The sequence below is a fragment of the Apostichopus japonicus genome, chromosome 3 (genome assembly GCF_037975245.1).
Source record: "Apostichopus japonicus isolate 1M-3 chromosome 3, ASM3797524v1, whole genome shotgun sequence".
Lineage (NCBI taxonomy): Eukaryota > Metazoa > Echinodermata > Holothuroidea > Aspidochirotida > Stichopodidae > Apostichopus > Apostichopus japonicus.
In genome coordinates, this window is record NC_092563.1 from 30,052,238 (window position 1) to 30,074,361 (window position 22,124).

The 22,124-nt window shown below is 36.8% G+C and overlaps 2 protein-coding genes and 1 pseudogene across 4 annotated transcripts in view; 1 reads left to right on the forward strand and 2 right to left on the reverse strand.

Annotated features, from left to right (window-relative positions):
• The first annotated feature begins 246 nt into the window (after positions 1-246).
• Positions 247-12,984, forward strand: LOC139965819 (nuclear transport factor 2-like). Its single transcript, XM_071968573.1, has 4 exons — positions 247-470; positions 3,313-3,384; positions 9,589-9,687; positions 10,889-12,984. The coding sequence occupies exons 1-4, from the start codon at positions 381-383 to the stop codon at positions 10,997-10,999; spliced, it is 372 nt and encodes a 123-aa protein (XP_071824674.1). The 5' UTR covers positions 247-380; the 3' UTR covers positions 11,000-12,984.
• LOC139964552 (uncharacterized) lies at positions 9,815-10,838 on the reverse strand (annotated as a pseudogene).
• A 1,586-nt stretch (positions 12,985-14,570) lies between the features above and the next one.
• The window catches only part of LOC139965818 (N-acetylglucosamine-1-phosphodiester alpha-N-acetylglucosaminidase-like), a 38,643-nt gene continuing 31,089 nt past the window's right edge, over positions 14,571-22,124 (reverse strand). For all 3 annotated transcript variants that reach the window (XM_071968572.1, XM_071968571.1, XM_071968570.1), the window contains one exon: positions 14,571-21,673. In XM_071968572.1, coding sequence (XP_071824673.1) covers positions 21,426-21,673 — 248 coding nt within the window. In that variant the 3' untranslated portion in view covers positions 14,571-21,425. The remainder of the gene's footprint in view (positions 21,674-22,124) is intronic.

A 22,124-nucleotide genomic window follows, 5' to 3' on the forward strand; every position in this document is an offset into this window, starting at 1 on the left:
GGAGTATACCACTCTGCTTACCACTCTGGTCGCCATAACATTTTTCTGTTGTTCAAAGTACACCTACTCTTTCGAAAACACTGGTAAAAGCAACTTCAAGTCGAAATGCACAATGTATGTATGAAGACGTATACATGATCTTGCTTTTTACCGTACAACGCAAAGCGCCCTCATATTTTCAAGGCTTCACTGCTTAATACACACGGCGATACACTGTGTCAGCTTTCTTCCTAGGTCAATTTCTATGGATTCGACATATATGCTTGGACTAGACTGGTACTATTACCACAGCATGCGTAACAGTACTTCGTTTGCTTAACCTAACATTGTCGCCGCCAAACCAGCAAAGTTGAACGAACAATCAAACAAATATTATAACAATGACTACTCCTGCTGAGATTGGTCAATCTTTTATTCAGCATTATTATAAAACATTTGATACCGACCGCGCAGCTATTGCCGCTTTATATGTAAGTTACCTCTAATTTAGCCTAGGCTTAACGTTAGGACGTAACTCGTTAGTTATGTGTTAACTTAGGGAGTTAGGCTAACCTACAAGTACTAGGCCTACTAGTAGTAGTACTCTTAATATGATGGTATGCGGTTAATTCGCGATAGTAAGGAGATTAATGTTCTTTTCAAAGATAGCGTTGGTGCAGTCTTATTGGAATTTCTCCATTTACCGTATGATGCATGTATCGAACGTTAGGCGGTTGGAGCAATGGAAGCAGGACACTTCGCCCAACAACCATTTCGCCCAACTGCCATTTCGCCCAACCTTACCATTTCGCCCAACCAGCCTGGTCATTTCGCCCAACCAGCCTGGTCATTTCGCCCAACCAGCCTGGTCATTTCGCCCAACCAGCCTGGTCATTTCGCCCAACCAGCCTGGTCATTTCGCCCAACCAGCCTGGTCATTTCGCCCAACCAGCCTGGTCATTTCGCCCAACCAGCCTGGTCATTTCGCCCAACCAGCCTGGTCATTTCGCCCAACCAGCCTGGTCATTTCGCCCAACCTTGATTAAATATGATACTTCAAAAGGAAACGTTCGGGAATTGTTAACGTTACAGGATACGAACCGAATATTAAGGAAACTTGAAGTCCTTTACTTTGTATAACTTTAGTAAGGAAACATTCGGGAATTTTTAACGTTACAGGATACGAACCGAATATTAAGGAATCTTGAGGATGGATCAGTGTTTTAGGGGTTAGGTTTGATAGTAGGCCGTGGCTATTCTTACGACTAGTCGTAACAATTATTTATAAACTATTCTTACGACAAAGGCGAATTCAAGCACAGTTAAGTAAATAAACTGCGCATGTAGTAGGGGTAACCCTAACTTTAACCCTAAACCCCAATCCTAACACTAACCCTAACCGGAAATTATGGTTACTCCTGGTCGTAAAAAATAGTACTCCTGTCATAAAAATAGCAACTGCGCATGCGTAATCGAAAATTATTCTTACGAACAGTCGTAAGAATAGCCACTTTGTTGATAGTAAACGTTCGGGAATTGTTAATGTTACGGGATACGAACCGAGTATTAAGGAAACTCGAAGTCGTGGTTAAATTGATTAGGCCTACATATGTGGTTACATTGATAAAGTGGTTACATTGATTAAATATAGAACTTCAATATTACAGACGTGTTTTTTATATTTTTTTCAATTTAATAAGGAAACGTTCGGTAATTGTTAGTCAGTAGGATGGATCAGTGTTTTAGGGGTTAGGTTTGATAGGTTTTAATGAAGAACGATTGCCCTGTGTTTGTATAATAATATAACTTCCATTGTATGCGTAAACGCCTAAAGTAGTGTAATCCTCCCATTGTACCCGAAACAACTGCTCAGACTCTGATCGATATCGAGCGGACCTCACTTTTTTATTTACTCATTATTATGATTATTTTTTATTTTTATTTATTCAAATTGAACTAGTGGAATAGAAAAAGTAATATTATTCTGACTGAATATTAGTAAAAATAAGGTTGGGCGAAATGACCATGCTGGTTGGGCGAAATGACCATGCTGGTTGGGCGAAATGACTATGATGGTTGGGCGAAATGACCATGCTGGTTGGGCGAAATGACCAGGCTGGTTGGGCGAAATGACCAGGCTGGTTGGGCGAAATGGCAGTTGGGGGAAATGGTTGTTGGGCGAAGTGACTAGAAAGCGGAGCAATATGAATTAGGCGGTTTCAGTTGTTTTCCGCACATTACTTTCCGCTGAAAAAATTCTTGTGCGGAAACCAACTATTTTTTCCACTTACCTGTACACCATATTTTTCCTCAATTTTAAGATACCAAATTCAGGATGATAAAAATAACATGAGAAAGTATCAAAGAACATTGATAAGCATGGTTAGACTGAGTTCATGTTAGAACAGTTAAGCTGCTTATAATTTACAGGAGGCTTGGGGTGTTTGTAATTAGGGATAACTTAGAGAAGTATGAGGCATAACATTATATAGCCCTATATATTCTCAATCTGTACTCTGTTATTGTTAATGTGAAAATATCACAAAAGACACCCCACCCCCTCTGCCCACCCCCTAAAGGATGAAACTAATCGTCACGGCAGCTCATCTTTTTTCACCTTCACGCCATATTGAAAACTACAACCAAATAAGGTGGCGCTATTTAACTAAAATTAAACTTATGTTTACAGCCTAAGCTAGTGCTTACAGCCTAAGCTACAACCTTAGCTATCTAATAATCTAGTCTCGAAGCTACATTTTATCCTGCCAGTTAAATGCTATCTTCTCTATCCTCCTAAATCCTTCCATGTGCCTAATCATTTCAGTAAGTCATTCTGTTCCTCCCAAAAATACGGTCCTTTCCACTGAAAAAAACGTTACTTTCCGCTGAAAAAAAACGTTGTTTTCTGCTGACAAATTTGTGTGCGGAAAACATCGTTTTGTTTCAGCGGAAAGTAACGTGTGTGGAAAATAATGGTACCCGAATTAGGGGACTTGGTACGTTAGTTTACATTTGAAATAATGTTGGTAATTTTGAGTTCCACAACTTTGCGTACTGTATTAACTATTATACATTCGTAGGCCTAGTTGCACTGATAAAAGTCTGCAGTTGCACGGCTGAAATGTGAAATTGTTACCACCTTTTGCACAAGATTCGGGTTCTAACCTAGGTGCATAATGCCACACCACTATTAGTACAGTAGTAGGCCCAGGCCTACATCAATCAGAACTTTGGTAAAAAGTACTTCAATAATTATTTATAAGATATGTACAAAACTTTCCAACAACTTCCACTGTTGTTTCCCTACTCTCCCTTCCTCCCACTTCTTTGCAGTTGGAGCAGTCACAGCTTACATTTGAGGGTGCTACGTTTACAGGTCGTGCAAATATTGCAAAGAAGATAACTGTAAGTTGATGTGGTTTATTATCTTATGGAAGAGTGGATGATATATCATGAATATATGTATGATAACTTGAAACCGTTATTTGTTACCACTTTCTCAGTTCCTAAATTAATGTCAATTGCAGAACTTAGAGACCATTAAGACCCAACAATCTAAAACTTAGTATAAGGGTCAGAGAGTCCTGCCAGCTACCATTAGGTTCCCAATTCAACACCTCACTGGAAGTCATATTCTCTAAACCTCTTCCAAATTGCTTATTTGACACAAATTGTAAATTGGAACTGAAGTTGGTTGTGTTTGAACATTCAATGGTGTCAATACAATGTTCACAATAGCTGTACAGCACTATATAATGATGATTAGGGTGCCTTTACTTCCCTCCGTATATGAGAATGGGGTCAGATGCTAATGTACCCTCTTGACTTTGTGACTCATAGACAACCCTTTTTAATTCCCCGGTGAATGAGGTCGCCAGGAGGAAAATCCTGTGGCGACTAGATCTTTATTTTTCCCAAATTCTGGTCGCCCAGAATGAAAATGTGATCGCTACTTTGATATGCTAAATATTAGTAAAAAAACACTAGGCCTAGGCTCAACATCGAGTAGCACTACTGTCAGTACTGACTCCACTAACGTTGAACTATGGTATAATGGCAACATAAGGCCCGTGTGTACACACATGTATGGGACAATACTGTAACATAAACGATCTACAGTACCGCTCACGAACAACTGGACATGTGTACGCGCACAGAATAGTATTAACATGTACAACAATTTAAGAAATACTTACCGTTAAATACTGGCATTAAACAATACATTTCGTATTTATTCCAATAAAGATCCACAAAGGATAAAAATGCAAAGTACAGCTTACTTAAAGAGAAATAGAAACTGCATGTACATGGTCATTTTAAGTATCCAAATACTATACAAAGAGATTCAGTTCACCGAAACACCCCTTTTCCTTACCACCTGCAGAAAACCGTATTTTACAAATTATAGTACCTTACAGTACTTTACATTTGATACAAAAGTTACTTCTACAACAGCATCCCAAAATTTTTGTGTCGCAATAGGTTAAGTTTTAACCGCACAGTACAATAATTTGCATATTACACCAAAATTTACACTCGGCGTCCAGATGGCGGGAAAATGTTCAATGTGTTGTTGTTGTGTCGTTCGGTCATTCCCATGGTGCGATGAACTTGGGCAAGTTCGAATGTGGATGACCAACTTATGTTCCGTGACCAATGTCAATGGGAATTAGATGCATGTTTCAACGGTATGGTACGTAGACCACTACGACATGTGTATACAGCGGTATTAGGAAATTATTGTTGCTATGAACTTTGCGAAAATTTGGAACGGTAATTCCATTCAATATTAATTTTATAGCAACTTGCGTTTAGTCAGTAAGTACAGTTCAGTTTTTGTAAAGCATTGGTGAAATTTTCAGTTGCAAAAGCTGATCGCCACAGTATTATAGCGCTCGCGACTAGCATTAATTTTTCCAGAAATTCTCATCGCCAGCCGAGAATAGTGGTTGCCAATGCGACCATGGCGACCGTAATTAAAAAGGGTTGCTCATGGAAAATGGAAAGCTTTGAATAATATAATCTGGTGTTCATCCACAATTATCACATGGATAAAATTTCAAATGAGCTGTCAGTTTCCTAACCCTTGGGAAACTAAACATTTCTGCAGATGGTTCATATTCTTTGAACTGGCAATCCATATAGATTACTCCTAAAATATTTTAAGGAATAAGCTTTCAGGTGATGAAGCAGCAATATTTATGAAAGATAGATACACAGACCTTTCACAATGATTTGGTTCTACCCTGTGTCGATGAGGCGACGCTCAATGAAGCTAAACACGTAGGCGGAGGTTTCTTCCCTTTTATTTTGCACACGTGGAGTGACTGAATCACGGTGCAAACTATAAAGTAAAATTATCAAAACTAACATTAATATACAAACATTGGGAAAACAAAGCACGTGGATTTGCACAAATCAACCATTAATTAACAAATCAATCATATTACAGAATTTGATTTGCCCCTTATGAATAATGTCCAAAAGGAAGAAGCATAACAAATAACATTTGGTAAAATGAAACACACAAAATATAGAGTAAGATGGAACAAATACAGCCTTAACTATAACCAAACCTCAACCTACAATTGTTGCCGGGCAAAAACTACCAGCAAGATAAACCGCCCCATACAGGGGCATTCAGGGGCTTACAGCGACTTTCTGGGGTGTACAGCATCTTTCTGGAGTTTATGGCTTTTTCTGGAGAATGTACAGAATACCAGCAAAAATAATTACCTCTGAAGAATTACTCCTCAAAGACAATACTTAAAACTATAATACTTATCAATAACATCAGGAACATTTCGATGATTCAACAGTTTAACAACTGCCACTTTGGTGCAGTCATGTATTCCGTCACATCTTGACTATTGCAATGCTCTCCTCATTGGATTACCAAACATCTTCTTAATAAGCTTCAACGTGTTCAGAACTGTGCTGCTAGACTTGTAACAAAATTAAAAAAATACCAACATATAACACCAATTCTTAAAGTTAAAGAACTTTACTGGCTTAGAATTGCAGACAGAATCAATTATAATATTCTTGTCCTTGTGTTCAAAGCAAGGAATTGTTTAGCCCCAGTTCACCTACAAGAGCTCCAAGAATACAGACCTAGCAGGGTACTTCGTTCAAGCGTACAACATATGCTATCTGTTTCAACTGTTCGCACTTCCACATATGGGGAATGTTGCTTTGCTAGATCAGCTCCACAGCTCTGGAACAGTCTCCCTTACATCTGAAAACGATCCAGCATGTGTCAACTTTCCAGAAAGAACTCAAGACTTTCTTATGAATGTGTACCCATTTGTTTAATGTTGTGTCATTTTAGGTACTTTGCTCCTGCAGTGCTTCTGAGCAGTTTTTTTTTAACTGGATAAGAGGGCTTAACAAATTCTTATATTATTATTATGATTATTATTATTATATATACTGTTTATATATGTACTATATATATATACTATATATATATTATAATACTTTAAGCTAAAAATACTTAATACTTAAATTGCAGAAGCACATTAAATACAATCTCTAAAATATGATGTTTAAGCAAGTATACAATTACAATACCTAACCCTCCAAAACCTAAATAAAACAAACAGAATACATTATACTAATAAAGATTTCTGCATTCACAGTGTGGGAATAACAAATTATCAAGAACATGATCCTCTGTCAGTTAGATCTTAATTTCTGTAACTCAGAGACCATGTAGATCCATACAACAGAGGAAACAAAATGGAACTGAATAAACATGATAATGATGATAGTACTCAGTTAGAAAATGAAGAAGAACAGAAATATAAGTCTTCTCAAATGGTATTTTGACTGCCTGCTGTAAGACTAGGTGTTGCGAAGTCACAGTGTTAAACATAGTTCTGCTTGGTCTTAAAACTCGCTCTTCCTTTTTAAACAGCCACATTCTTATTAAATGAAATACTTTGCTTTCAGTATCTATCAGGGCAAATTTTAAATGGTAGTCCAGTCGTCCAGTCGTCTGAGACTACCAAATTTCAGAACAAATTTTAACTACCAAAGTCAGTTGTGAAGGTTGTGTGGTGGACGACTATTTGTTAACATCAAATTCAGATTGCATCGTCATTAAATACCTCAAAATAGGTAAAATGAGAAATTGGTATTGCTGTATCATCCTCACCATTGGTGTTCCTATTCACCAAACCTACACATCTCTCCTACAGTGTACATATTGGTGTTTATATTCACCAAACCTACACATCTCTCCTACAGTGTACATATTGTTGTTTCTATTCTCTAAGCCTACACATCTCTCCTACAGTGTACATATTGGTGTTTCTATGCACCAAACCTACACATCTCTCCTACAGTGTACATATTGGTGTTTATATTCACTATACCTACACATCTCTCCTACAGTGTACATATTGTTGTTTCTATTCACTAAACCTACACATCTCTCCTACAGTGTACATATTGTTGTTTATATTCACTAAACCTACACATCTCTCCTACAGTGTACATATTGGTGTTTATATTCACTAAACCTACACATCTCTCCTACAGTGTACATATTGGTGTTTCTATTCACCAAACCTACACATCTCTCCTACAGTGTACATATTGGTGTTTATATTCACTAAACCTACACATCTCTCCTACAGTGTACATATTGGTGTTTATATTCACTAAACCTACACATCTCTCCTACAGTGTACATATTGTTGTTTCTATTCTCTAAACCTACACATCTCTCCTACAGTGTACATATTGTTGTTATTATTCACTAAACCTACACATCTCTCCTACAGTGTACATATTGTTGTTCCTATTCACTAAACCAACACATCTCTCCTACAGTGTACATATTGTTGTTTCTATTCACTAAACCTACACATCTCTCCTACAGTGTACATATTGTTGTTTATATTCACTAAACCTACACATCTCTCCTACAGTGTACATATTGGTGTTTATATTCACTAAACCTACACATCTCTCCTACAGTGTACATATTGTTGTTCCTATTCACTAAACCTACACATCTCTCCTACAGTGTACATATTGTTGTTTCTATTCTCTAAGCCTACACATCTTTCCTACAGTGTACATATTGGTGTTTATATTCACTAAACCTACACATCTCTCCTACAGTGTACATATTGGTGTTTATATTCACTAACCCTACACATCTCTCCTACAGTGTACATATTGTTGTTTCTATTCTCTAAGCCTACACATCTTTCCTACAGTGTACATATTGGTGTTTATATTCACTAAACCTACACATCTCTCCTACAGTGTACATATTGTTGTTTATATTCACTAAACCAACACATCTCTCCTACAGTGTACATATTGGTGTTTATATTCACTATACCTACACATCTCTCCTACAGTGTACATATTGGTGTTTATATTCACTAAACCTACACATCTCTCCTACAGTGTACATATTGGTGTTTATATTGACTAAACCTACACATCTCTCCTACAGTGTACATATTGGTGTTTATATTCACTAAACCTACACATCTCTCCTACAGTGTACATATTGTTGTTTATATTCACTAAACCAACACATCTCTCCTACAGTGTACATATTGTTGTTCCTATTCACTATACCTACACATCTCTCCTACAGTGTACATATTGTTGTTTCTATTCACTAAGCCTACACATCTTTCCTACAGTGTACATATTGTTGTTTATATTCACTAAACCTACACATCTCTCCTACAGTGTACATATTGTTGTTTCTATTCACTAAACCTACACATCTCTCCTACAGTGTACATATTGTTGTTTATATTCACTAAACCTACACATCTCTCCTACAGTGTACATATTGGTGTTTATATTCACTAAACCTACACATCTCTCGTACAGTGTACATATTGTTGTTTCTATTCACTAAACCTACACATCTCTCCTACAGTGTACATATTGTTGTTTATATTCACTAAACCTACACATCTCTCCTACAGTGTACATATTGGTGTTTATATTCACTAAACCTACACATCTCTCCTACAGTGTACATATTGGTGTTTATATTCACTAAACCTACACATCTCTCCTACAGTGTACACATTGTTGTTTCTATTCACTAAACCTACACATCTCTCCTACAGTGTACATATTGGTCATTGTTTAATACTTTACTACATATCAAGTGGGCACTTTAAGGTTGCTGTTTAGACTACCAAAATGTAAGACAGTTGTCTGAGGGACAACCAGACAAAATCCTTAATAAATTGCCCTAGACTCTCTGCATGCAGCATATTCATATTGCCGTACACAGGTAAATGTCTTTCCCAGATCCTTGTTTTGGGCATACCCACCTGAAAGTTTCTCAGGCTGAGCAGGCTCTATAAAACTTTGTTGGGAATCTCTGTAAGCTTTTGTTCATAGTTTATACAATTCTTGGAACTTCTTCTATACAGCTTCCCTTCTTTTTTCCTTTCTTTTGTTACCTTAAAAGAAAACTATGTAAATTGTTCATCATTTCAATTAATGCTGGGCTCAAAAAGTGTTTGCAATCTTTCATCAGGAATGTACCATAAGTCATGATGATGCACTCTGTGATTCAGTTGATAGTTGACCGTGTCTTTCTGGTTTAACTTGCAGGAGCTTCCTTTCAAGACAATACAACATGTCATTACCACAGTGGATATCCAAGTAACATTGCAAAACTCTATTCTTGTCTTCGTAGTGGGACAATTAAAGGTGAGTTTGTTTCACTTCCTATTTATCCATGGGATAATCTGCGTGTAAACTTTAATAGTCGATGAATTGTCTACTTTACAGATAAAACTATTACAACAACCAAACAGTACACACCCTAAGTAGAGTTTCAAGACAGGTGAAGAGAACTATTATAACATGCATGTGCAAAACAGCCAATGTTGGCACAGAAGCACACCACCTGGTCAGTGGGTGTCTTAACAGAGTCAGTGGGTGTCTTAACAGAGTCAGTTGGTGTCCTAACAGAGTCAGTGGGTGTCTTAACAGTCAGTGGGTGTCTTAACAGAGTCAGTTGGTGTCTAAACAGAGTCAGTTGGCATCCTAACAGAGTCAGTGGGTGTCTTAACAGAGTCAGTTGGTGTCTTAACAGAGTCAGTGCGCGTCTTAACAGAGTCAGTTGGTGTCCTAACAGAGTCAGTGGGTGTCATAACAGAGTCAGTTGGTGTCCTAACAGAGTCAGTTGGCGTCTTAACAGAGTCAGCTGGTGTCCTAACAGAGTCAGTGGGTGTCTTAACAGAGTCAGTGGGTGTCTTAACAGAGTCAGTTGGTGTCCTAACAGAGTCAGTGGGTGTCTTAACAGTCAGTGGGTGTCTTAACAGAGTCAGTCGGTGTCCTAACAGAGTCAGTCGGTGTCCTAACAGAGTCAGTCGGTGTCCTAACAGAGTCAGTTGGCGTCTTAACAGAGTCAGTTGGTGTCTTAACAGAGTCAGTTGGTGTCTTAACAGAGCCAATGGCATCTTAACAGAGTCAGTTGGTGTCCTAACAGAGTCAGTTGGTGTCTAAACAGAGTCAGTTGGTGTCTTAACAGAGTCAGTGGGTGTCTTAACAGAGTCCGATAATAGCAGTTGCTTGCGATGACCCACTCACCCAAGATAATGACCATACAAAGTGAGTGTTAGATATAAGGCAAGTTTAGCTCAGTCACCATATATTAATCAGGTGACTGAGTTACCCATAGAAAGAATAGATTTCTTGTTATGCCACATGGCTCTCTATGCCACATGACTCTCATGCCACATAGCTCTCTGTATCACATGGCAAATAACTTTAATTTTGCTTTGCATTCTGGTTGTAACATTTCTATCAGTTGATTACAATATTCTACCATGTTGTATTATTTACTTACTATTCATCATTGTCTTGTTGTGTATTGCTAGTCCTTTTATTTATCTTTTTCTTCCAGACTGACGATGACCCCCCACACGGGTTCAGCCAAACATTTCTACTAGGACAGGTGGGAACTTCCATCTTCGTAGCAAACGACTGTTTCAGGCTTCAACTACACCATCAATAACATGTCAATTTACTATAAAGAACCCAAGGAGAAGAAGTTTGCGCTATGATAATTCACTCATCATTAGTACACTAACCCAATCAAGTTCATTAACCATATTTGTGCAAAAAGGTACTTTTTCCAATTTAAACACTGTATCGTTTGTCGGCAAGCTTCTGCTGTCCAAACAGATGTGTTCCTTTTCTGTTGCATACTATGCCTGGAAACTGCAACATTTGTCTATTTAGCTTCCTTACAGATAAATTTTGGTCAATAAATTGACCTTGTTTGTTGATATTATGGTGATTTTGATGACAAGAAAGAAAGAAAGATGGATGGAAAGGAAACAAGCAGATGAATGTATAGGGTTTGACCGGTAAGCCTAAACAACAGTTGCTTTATCACAGATTTCATGATATTGTTTGTGTGGTGTGTTTGTTGCTTTGTGGTTATCCCACCTGTAGGAGAAGGTGACTGGTAATGACATTTATCCAGACTTTGTTAGCCCAGTAGGACTGAGATTGATATACATTCTTGACATTTTTACATTAAAAGTAGCATTTTTTGCATGTTCATTTCTTCTTTTGCATGTTACAAACAATAGAAGTTTTGATTCAAGAATATACATAGAATGTTTTTTTGCACAGTTCTAGCTGATTTCTCTTAAAGCTTACTGGAGAATGACTGATTAAACCATTCAATGATTAAAAGTCACAAATTTGTTGCTGAGATGTCTTTGTTACACTATTATTCATCACATGCAAGCCGAAAATGAAACTGTTCAAACGTGGAACAAAGTTTCTAGATAATTTGAAATGAAATGTACATGTTATAAAGCCTATGAGCTGTTTTGTAATGGCACTATAAGCAGAAAAATGTTTTTTAGAAAGTCCAGAGTATGGTAGTAAAGATAATTGTTTGTTGGCAAGGCAGGGAATAAGTTTGTGCTGACATTTTATGTAACAGTTTTCAATGCCCCCTAACAATACAGGTATGATTACAGTGTGTGAAGAAACTGTTATTCATCGTTGCACTTAAATAGCAAACATAGTTTTGAGTTGCAACAGTGATATTAATGTCGGGTGTTTAATTAATCAATAAGAAAACATTTATATAGCACCAATATCAACAAGAGTTGTTGTCGTTATGGCGCCACCCTTCAGATGGTTCAGTTACATTGTTCTTCAAAGCTGCCTTTTAGTCTGAGGAAATTCTCTTGTACGATCTGTGATTGTGAGAATTGTCCAAATGTACTGTACGTGACTTTTCTAATTTTATGCACAAATCCCAGAGTTGTAACTGAGTCCCTTTGTTTAAAGGTTGAGTCAAGTCATTACCAGTGATTTTACTGAGCCATATCAAGTCACTGTTTAATCTCTCTATGAGGGGAAAGAGTCGACAAACTTATTCAAGTTAAGTCATTTGAGTCATGCCTAGTTATGACACTGACAAATTCAGTTATGATGCTGAACCCAAAACCTTTTTCTTTCTGGTTACTTTAAGTGGATATATCACCCTGCCCCCCCCCCCCCCCCTTCCAAAGTTGGTCATAATCAGTGACCTTCAGTTGCTGTTATGAGAGCAAGAGTTTTATTCCAATTTGATCACTTACAAAACTGAGTAAAACTGTAAGATTGTTTCTTGGATATGTGGTGTTTATCATAACTATGGTAGAAATACCTTCTTTTTTTTGGTGGGGGGAGGGTTGTGGGGTCTGAAATTCCTTTGTGGTAGTCATGACACAAAACTGAGTTTGTTGGACTGTGATTATGTTGTCATGTGTTGTAAGGTATTAAAAAATATTAATCATTTTGAGTATTAGCCAGATTTTCTGAGCTTCAATGTTCAGCTGCTGTGGTTTGAACTGTTTCTTTTGGGCTGACCTTGTCCAAGGTTATTTCACTTCCTTTTTACCATCAAACTGTTGTGTATATCCTCTTAAATGCATTTTTCTAATTCAATAAGAAAAACATAAAAAAAACAAGCCTACAATTTCATAAACTATACTCTGTTATGTTCAAGATTTCCTTTTTCTTGTCTGTTAAATGGATTTTGGGTTGAAAAAGAAAACTAATATGTAGATAGAACAATTAGCTAGCAAGTTACTTTATTTGTCTTACTTTGGTCATTCTTAAACGTGAGACTCTGTTCAGCATTCTATACTCAAACCAGGCTTAGTGATTCATTGTCTTGTAAGTTTATACTTTATATGGAATCACCTCAATTGATCGAGCAACTAAGGAAAATGTGTCCTAGAGTCAAGTTCCAGAATATCAGAAAAGAGTTCCAGATAACTTGACCATTGCAGAGGTAATACCTTTCTGAAAGTTGATGAAAGATTAGAAAGTCATTAGTGGTAGTGGAAGACCCTCTCAGCAAACTTAAAAAAGGTCAAATCCTGTGACATAGTAAAGCTTTTCATCAAATAAATTGTGCTCAAGGATAAAACAATGATGTGAGGGTCATTTTGAAGGAAGGAGTTAGATCTGTCATTTTGTTGCTGCTAATTTCATTTTGGCACTTAAAATTTAATGTTGCCTGTCCCAGGCTTTAAAGCTACTATGAGTGATAAATTAGTTTCCAAAATATACACCTGGGACTTCCAGTAGGTGTCAGAAATGGTGACCAATATTGCAAACTTTTCAAGTAGCCCCAAGTGTGAAATGTAACAACTTCCTAGCTGATGTCATATTTGAAATTGCAGATTGCCATAACCGTGACCCCTCCTCAACACAGTTTGTGACTATTGCAACTTTATGGAGGAAGTAATTACATACTTGCCTAAATGCAGGTAGTATACATTATGGGGCAACTATTACCCAACTACAATTTTCACCAATTATGTAGTTGGGTGAGTTAATATGTGTAACTTACTTTTTAACCACTGACCACCTCAAATGATCTTTGACCTCTGCAGATAGAAAAGGGTCCTCTTACTCAATAAGTTGGATCAACATCAATTGAAGTTTTTTAAGGGTACAAGGTTTTCAGATTTTGACCTCAAATGACCGTTGACCTCCTCAGAAAACATTTAGTTTCTTCTACTCGATATGGTGTATCCACATACTAAGTATGAACTTCATCCATCTTATCATTTTTCCTTCAATTCTAGGGTTCTACTCCATAACTGGCATTATATATTAAATACAAAGTTCATCCAACCTCTACTCTGTGAGCTAATATGTTTACAAGGTTTTCAGACTTTGACCACTGTTGACCTCAAACAATCTTCCACCTCAACAGAACACAATGCGTATCTTCTACTCAACATGGTGCATCCACATACCAAATATTAAGTTCCATCCATTTTATGTTGTTCTCAACCATTCTGCAACAATAGGTGTGATGAGATGCTTAACTTCTGTTGAGAACATTTATGTTTTTACTAAATATGAAACTTTTTGTCTATAAAATTTAAAATTAACTTCCATTAGAGAAAAAGAAGGCGGTAACTTTGATTGTTTTCAAATTAACAAAGAAAAGGAATATTATAGGGTAATTCTTAGGGAGGAATTATCTTACACAGAATTTAGAACAGAACAGATTTGAAGACCACAATTAATACAAACCAACAAATAAAACCAATTGAAGATGTGATTTTTGCGTTGATAAAATCAAGCTTTGTATTATTGCATACTTCCCTTTTCACCTTTATCATAGAGAGAGAGAAGAATAAAAAATAAGTTATTGAAATTGCAATCAGTGCACATAAATGAGGACATAGAATTAAGCACACCTGTTATTGACATGTAATACATTTGTTGAATGGTATACTTCATGTGACCAAGTCATTCACTATTTGCACATAACTTTTACCAGCTTTCAGTTTTGATTTGGTAGCTACGGATGCTAGTAGGCCCCATATCACTCTGGGCTCTCTGGCACTACCAGATTGCTCGACCATTCAGTCGCACCTGGAAACAATGTAGATTATGGGATTATCTAATGTCACCAGAAATGTTAAAAATTATGCTTTAAAGCTTCACTTTGAGCATTCAATCGTCTCATTTGCGTAATTATTTCTGCGATATTTGCAACTTTGAGAGAACTGAACTTGTTCCGTATTGTTCATAATGACACAACATGAACAAGATAGTCTTTTAATGAATTTAAAATTCAATTACTTTAAATAAAGCACCATCAAAACCAACAAACCTATTCATAATAACTGACAGACAAATTTCAACACACACTGGTCACATGCTGAGTTCTGCTGGTAGGAATCACTACACACTAATTTATCAATATTTAGGTAACATGATTAAATATCTATTACATATTTTGTGCAATGACATCGACTCTCCAACATCTTGTTCTTGGTTTATAATAATTAGCATATTTACAGAATTAATGGAATAGCATTAGTTATCAGTGTTAACAATATAAGCTTGGCTCTAGATTCAAGTATCATCATCCCAATGAATGGAATGTCAAAAACTGTTCAAAGAATTCCATTTTGCAAGTCAGCAAATTTGCCAAATGTTCAACTTTACTTTAGTCTTTCAAAGATACTTGACTTACCAAGTCATTATAGCCTCCATTGTTATCTTAGTATGAGACAATGACTTCCCAAGTCATCATAGAATCCATTGTTATCTTTGTATGAGACAATGACTTCCATCTTAGTATGAGACAATGACTTCCCAAGTCATTACAGACTCCATTGTTATGTTAATAGTATGAGACAATGCTGCAAAACTTTATCAAAAGTTTACCCCCTTTAAAGGAGCAATTCTGACATCTAAGTTTAGAGACTTATATCTTCAACACAAGCCAAAGACATGAAATGAAACAAATATTAACATGCACATTAGTTGTCCAGTTAGTTGCTGGTGTAAGTTCATTTTGGCTGTAATTGGTAGCAATGACAGCTTGATGCTCATATTGTTAATGTAAATTTTCATTCAAATATTTAATGTACAGAAATGAAGCAATGCCTGCTCAATTTAGGTATTAAAAAGTAACTAAATGGATGTCTCAACTCTGGAGAAAGGTACAAATGTATCAACAAAAATACTTTTATTTAGTACTGTGTGACAATTTGTAATATGTATCAAGATACAAAACATCACATTATTCCCCTTCTACATATGCCCTGCCCTCCACACATCCTGTTTCCTGTAAATATTTAACGGGGGCACACAACAAAATTTCACTTTACTACACTTCAGAGATCCAATTATTGGATAAAGTGAAACTAGTGTTTAAATTTCTTCCCAGGGATACCTTAACGGCTGGTGAGCATTTCCAGCAAATGAAGTAATGCCTGCTCAATTTAGGTATTAAAAAGTAACTAAATGGATGTCTGAACTCTGGAGAAAGGTACAACTGTATCAACAAAAACAAACATCCTGTTTCCATCCACATATCCTGTTTCCATCCACATATCTCATTTTCTGTCGAGAGATTGATTTCCATCCACCACCACCTCCCCCCCCCCCCCACAAATCATGAGAATATATAATGTAAAAATATGTAGCAGTGGACAAAATACAACAAATACAAGATTGCGTAATAAAAAGTAACAAGATTAACATGCCACCTCTGCCATAACATACAGTTGGCTACGTACACATCAGAACACATGGCATAAGCATTTAATATACCATTATTTCCAAAGATAAAAGTTCCTAATGCAGGTGGAAACATACAAGCAGCCCATTACTTATCACACTTCAGAAAAGAAAAACAATTTTTGCCTGGAGCACACAAAATCGGGAGAGATTGCCTCAAAACCGTGAGACTACCAGTTTAAACCGTGAGACTAGCAGTTTAAACCGTGAGACTACCAGTTTAAACCGTCAGACTACCAGTGCAAACCGTCAGACTACCAGTTAAAACCGTCAGACTACCAGTTAAAACCGTCAGACTACCAGTCAAAACCGTGAGACTACCAGTTAAAACCGTGAGACTACCAGTTAAAACCGTCAGACTACCAGTCAAAACCGTCAGACTACCAGTTAAAACCGTGAGACTACCAGTTTAAACCGTCAGACTACCAGTGCAAACCGTCAGACTACCAGTCAAAACCGTCAGACTACCAGTTAAAACCGTCAGACTACCAGTGCAAACCGTCAGACTACCAGTTAAAACCGTCAGACTACCAGTTAAAACCGTCAGACTACCAGTTTAAACCGTCAGACTACCAGTTAAAACCGTCAGACTACCAGTTAAAACCGTGAGAATACCAGTTAAAACCGTGAGACTACCAGTTAAAACCGTCAGACTACCAGTTAAAACCGTCAGTCTACCAGTTAAAACCGTCAGACTACCAGTTAAAACCGTCAGACTACCAGTTAAAACCGTCAGACTACCTGTTAAACCGTGAGACTACCAGTTGAAACCGTGAGACTACCAGTTAAAACCGTCAGACTACCAGTTGAAACCTTGAGACTACAAGTTGAAACCGTGAGACGACAAGTTAAAACGTGAGACTACCAGTTAAAACCGTCAGACTACCAGTTAAAACCGTCAGACTACCAGTTAAAACCGTCAGACTACCAGTTAAAACCGTCAGACTACCAGTTAAAACCGTGAGACTACCAGTTAAAACCGTCAGACTACCAGTTAAAACCGTCAGACTACCAGTTAAAACCGTCAGACTACCAGTTAATACCATGAGACTACCAGTCAAATCTGTGAGAACAGTATATATTCCACACCCGATCAGGACATTTTAAAGCTATCAAAGTTACTTCATTTGAATCAGAATCAATTGGAAAAAAATTATTTTACGTTACTATATCAACTAAATAGAAATAAAGGCTTTTTGTTTGGAAGAAAAAAAAATGAAACATGAGAGATTATTGCACCTACCCATTAGCAAAAAAGGAAAATAACAAGAAAGAATAACACAATGAATTTAGTTTGATCTATACCCCAGTATGTGAAAACCATTAATTTTACACCTATCTCTTACTATGAGTCCCAATATATACAAAATTTGAGCTGTCTTATCTGCATATTGGCTGATAAAATGGTGATTGCCAGCCCTGACTACATGATTTCAGGGCGAGATACAGACCCTGGGTAATGTATGCTCATGTTTCATAATGTTTTTAAGGAAAAATGAGACTTCAATAAGCCAGACATGGCTTTTTGATGCCCCTGAACATTACCCACTCATGTTAGAGTGAAAAACATGCATTATTTACACCTGCTGGTCCTATCCTTCAGTGGGCCAGAGATCAAAATGGTGGGTATTAAATGGTGGGTAAGTGTTAGTGTTAGGGGTTTGTTTATCACTTGTTCTATTTACTAAAGGTTGAGTTGCCACTATAAAACATACTTCAACAGAAACTATATTGCTTACATTTGTGATAAGAAAATCACAAGTCGAGTTCAAAGACACTGATGAAACAAGAACCTCATTAAATTTATTAGCTTTGATAGATGTATCATTAGGATCACAACTGATGTACCTAGGCTAGCCTAGTTTACTTAAAAGAATCAGGGGTGACTTGCCACTGCCACTAGTTGCCATAACCTATTATGAACCGGCTGTTATCACACCTTTTCCTGAACTAAAAGGTTAAGTTCATAGCTTGCTCAGAACATTCTAGTACAGTGCAGAATATACTCCATTAGTTAATTTGATTACAAATGAAGAATATACCAGAATGTGTATTGGATGTATTCACCAGGGTAAACAATGAAACAGATGGTGTTAAGTCTACCATAGTTTCAAACATCAGAACAGAAACATGTTATTTGTAACCATGGTAACTTTTGTCAAAATGTTTTGTAATGTTTTGTAATGACTATAAAAAAAAAATCCTCCTATTGCACAAATCACGACACAATGTGTCATTTCTGCTTAAAATTCAGCAGATATATGAGGTGTGCCTACGAATACTATCACTGAGTTTGCACAACATGGATATTACAAGCACCCTGAAAACAAATTGAAGGGGGGGGGGGGTGTTAGGTGGGTTGCTGGTGTCTCTGGTCAGTAGACTGCCCAGAGCTTCTCTTTGTAGATCAAAATTAACCATGTTTCATACATTTAGGTTTAGCTTACTGTCCAATTAAGTGCTACTGATTTCCAAAAATTTAAAAAATTTACATAGAAAAAAGAAAGAAAAGATTAACAACTTGGCATTTTGATTGTCATGAAAGTTTTAGGCATCGCCATTTGAATGCTTCCTTGCTATGTGTCTGTTTGCCATCATCCCAGCCCCTATCCCAAACCCCACTCACATACATACATGTACACATACACAAACACACAGTTCTGCAAACAAACAAACCCAGTAAAATATCAACTCTAGACACCATGGCATATCATTGTCAGTCCAGGAAACATATGCAGAGGATGTGAAGATGGAATTACCTATTAGCTTCATTGACACCCCTCCTGGACATCAACAAGTTCCCATACATGGTTTTGCTCTTGCCTCTAAAAGTCTAAAAAACTGTACCCTACTGAAATTTCCAAGCCTAATCATTGATTAATTGAAACATTAATTACCTAAATGATGTATTAAAATAAAAATCTTTAACCAAACAATACCTGAAAATGAAAGAGAAAAAAAAAATCCAATGAAGCTCTTCCTTACAAAACATGTCTCTCAGCACCAAAATTTTCAATAGTACGGCTCCATTGACTTACCAACCTCAAAAAGCTATTTCTAAAACTGTACCATATGTTTGATAATGCTGTGAAATGGGCACATTAACTCACTGCCTGGTGTTGAACAATGCTGTAGCCTGTGTACATTTCCAAAATGTGTGATAACTAGAGTACTGTAATGTGTGGACATTACCACACTATTCTATTTGAAGTGCTGGAGTGTGAACATTTAATCTCACTGTATTCTAACTAGAGCGCTGCAAAGTTTGCCCATTTAACCACACTCTATGATGGATAACCAGTGTTGTAACCTGTAGGGTCTGTACATTTCCACAATGTGTGATAACTAGAGTACTGTAATGTGTGGACATTACCACACTATGATATCTGAAGTGGTTGATTTTGAAGTTTTCCACACTGCAAGACAACCACTATGCTGTAAAGTGTGCACTTTACCACACTGTGTGATAACCAGCCTGTAGGGTCTGTACATTTACACAATGTTTGATAACTAGAGGACTGTAATGTGTGGACATTCTTCTCATTTCTTTCAGAGGAAACTTTGAGTCCTTCTAATATACAGCTACTTAAAAAAAAACCTTCAATAAAGAATAAGTTGATCCCTCAACTTCACCTTGAAACCCAATCCCTTGAAAATTCATTCTCATTTATAACCTTTTAACAAAGTGTTCTCATTTTTTCATAATAAATCAATCAAGAATTACTTAAAATATGATTGTGATTGATTGACCTGGAACTACCAACTACATATTATCATCAATTTAGTCTATTAACGAACAAATAACTATAAAAAAGAAAGATAAAAAAAAAAGTTGCTTTGGTAATTATGAAATCTTTTTGATTATTGTCACTTTGTCAGGTTCATCTGTGACCTACTTATCTGTTATCTATAGCACTGATCGCTTTACACCAACGGCACTGAAAGTATATACATGTTTACTACAAATGGTTCTTAATTTAACCGCACAAACACATCAATCACAAAACAGATACACTCAGTTTGAAATACAAACAGTTTGAAATACAAATACACTCAGTTTGAAATACAGATACACTCAGTTTGAAATACAAAATACCCATAAATATGTGAAAGTAAAATAAGCTAATTATACCTCAAGAGATGATTAAAATTGGAAGACATGATTTGGAATGAGTATTAAACTTTGTACACTTGACAAATCTATCAAAAGATTTTCATCCTATACTTTGAGGAAGAGTCAAGTTAGCATGCAAAAGTGTCAATTCGGGAAAGCCTCATAAAGACAGACACCTTGTGGATCATCATCATCGCTGGACTATTATTGATGATATTATTGATGATATGAGCACAGTAACAAGGGTAATAATGCTTATCGTATAGACTTCTAGTCATTTTCATTTCTAAAACTGACTAGGAAGATTTAGTAATATTTTTATAATATCTTTCCAGTCAGTTTTGCATCGTTGGTTTATTCCTGTATTTTGAAATTTAATCGTTTGGAAGCCCTTGAAGACAATAAGCAAGCAAACCAAGACAGAGCTTTTGTCCACAAGTTTTAAATTGTGCTTCTTTGTTGAAATATCTACAGAGAGAAGAGATGTTTCCACAACTTACCAATAAGTTCATTTTAAACACTACTTGTTTCCCACTCACAGAAAAATCAAAAAAATAAAAGAATGCGTTACATGATATTCTCTTCATTTCCAGTGTAATCAGCAGGGTTGTATTCTAGTCTTGTATGTTTCCTGTTTTTTATTTCCTGTAGTTGTTTATTCCCTATTCCATGGTTGAGAGTTGAGTTCTTGATCTAGATAGATACTCCAGATGGAGGATTGCAACAAGCTCTTGTCAGGACCTACTTCACTTGGAATCAGCTACAGTCCGTCTGAGCTATCTAAATTCACTATCCTCTGATAGACCCTTCTCGTTGGCTTTTCTAAGATGTTGCTAGGCTTGCAACGACAAGCACACTGGAAGCAGATGAGGATGATATTACATACGAGGCTCACGAAGAAGAGGGCAGCAAACAGCATACAGAGTATGAAGTAGACATTCTTCTCCAGTGGAAGATACGGAACCAAACGTTGGGCTTGAATCTTACGTCTGGCGAGACACTGGCCAGCTGCAGGGAGATAAAAGAAAACATACACTATTTTGTGCTGTAGCAGTAGTAGCATTTCGGCATTTAATAAAGGCCCTTTCACAACTGTGAATGCACTTGTGCTATGCATGAGGTCGTTACAGGTCCGGTCAAGTGCAAGGGTGAGCTCAAGTGGCACATACACAACTAGCATCACATTTGTACATACCATGAATCAAACATTAAAAGAAATTAAACATAGAACATCTACTTTTTTTGTTTCATTCTTTGGATTTACTTGGGCTCATATCTAAGAAGAAAAAATACTAACCACAAAGAGGACTAGAGAGCAAGCCTAGGAGGCCTAGAGAGCAACACAACTTTTGAAGGTATACTGTATGGCTAGTCTACAACACAACTTTTGAAGGTATACTGTATGGCTAGTCTACAACACAACTTTTGAAGGTATACTGTATGGCTAGTCTACATAATA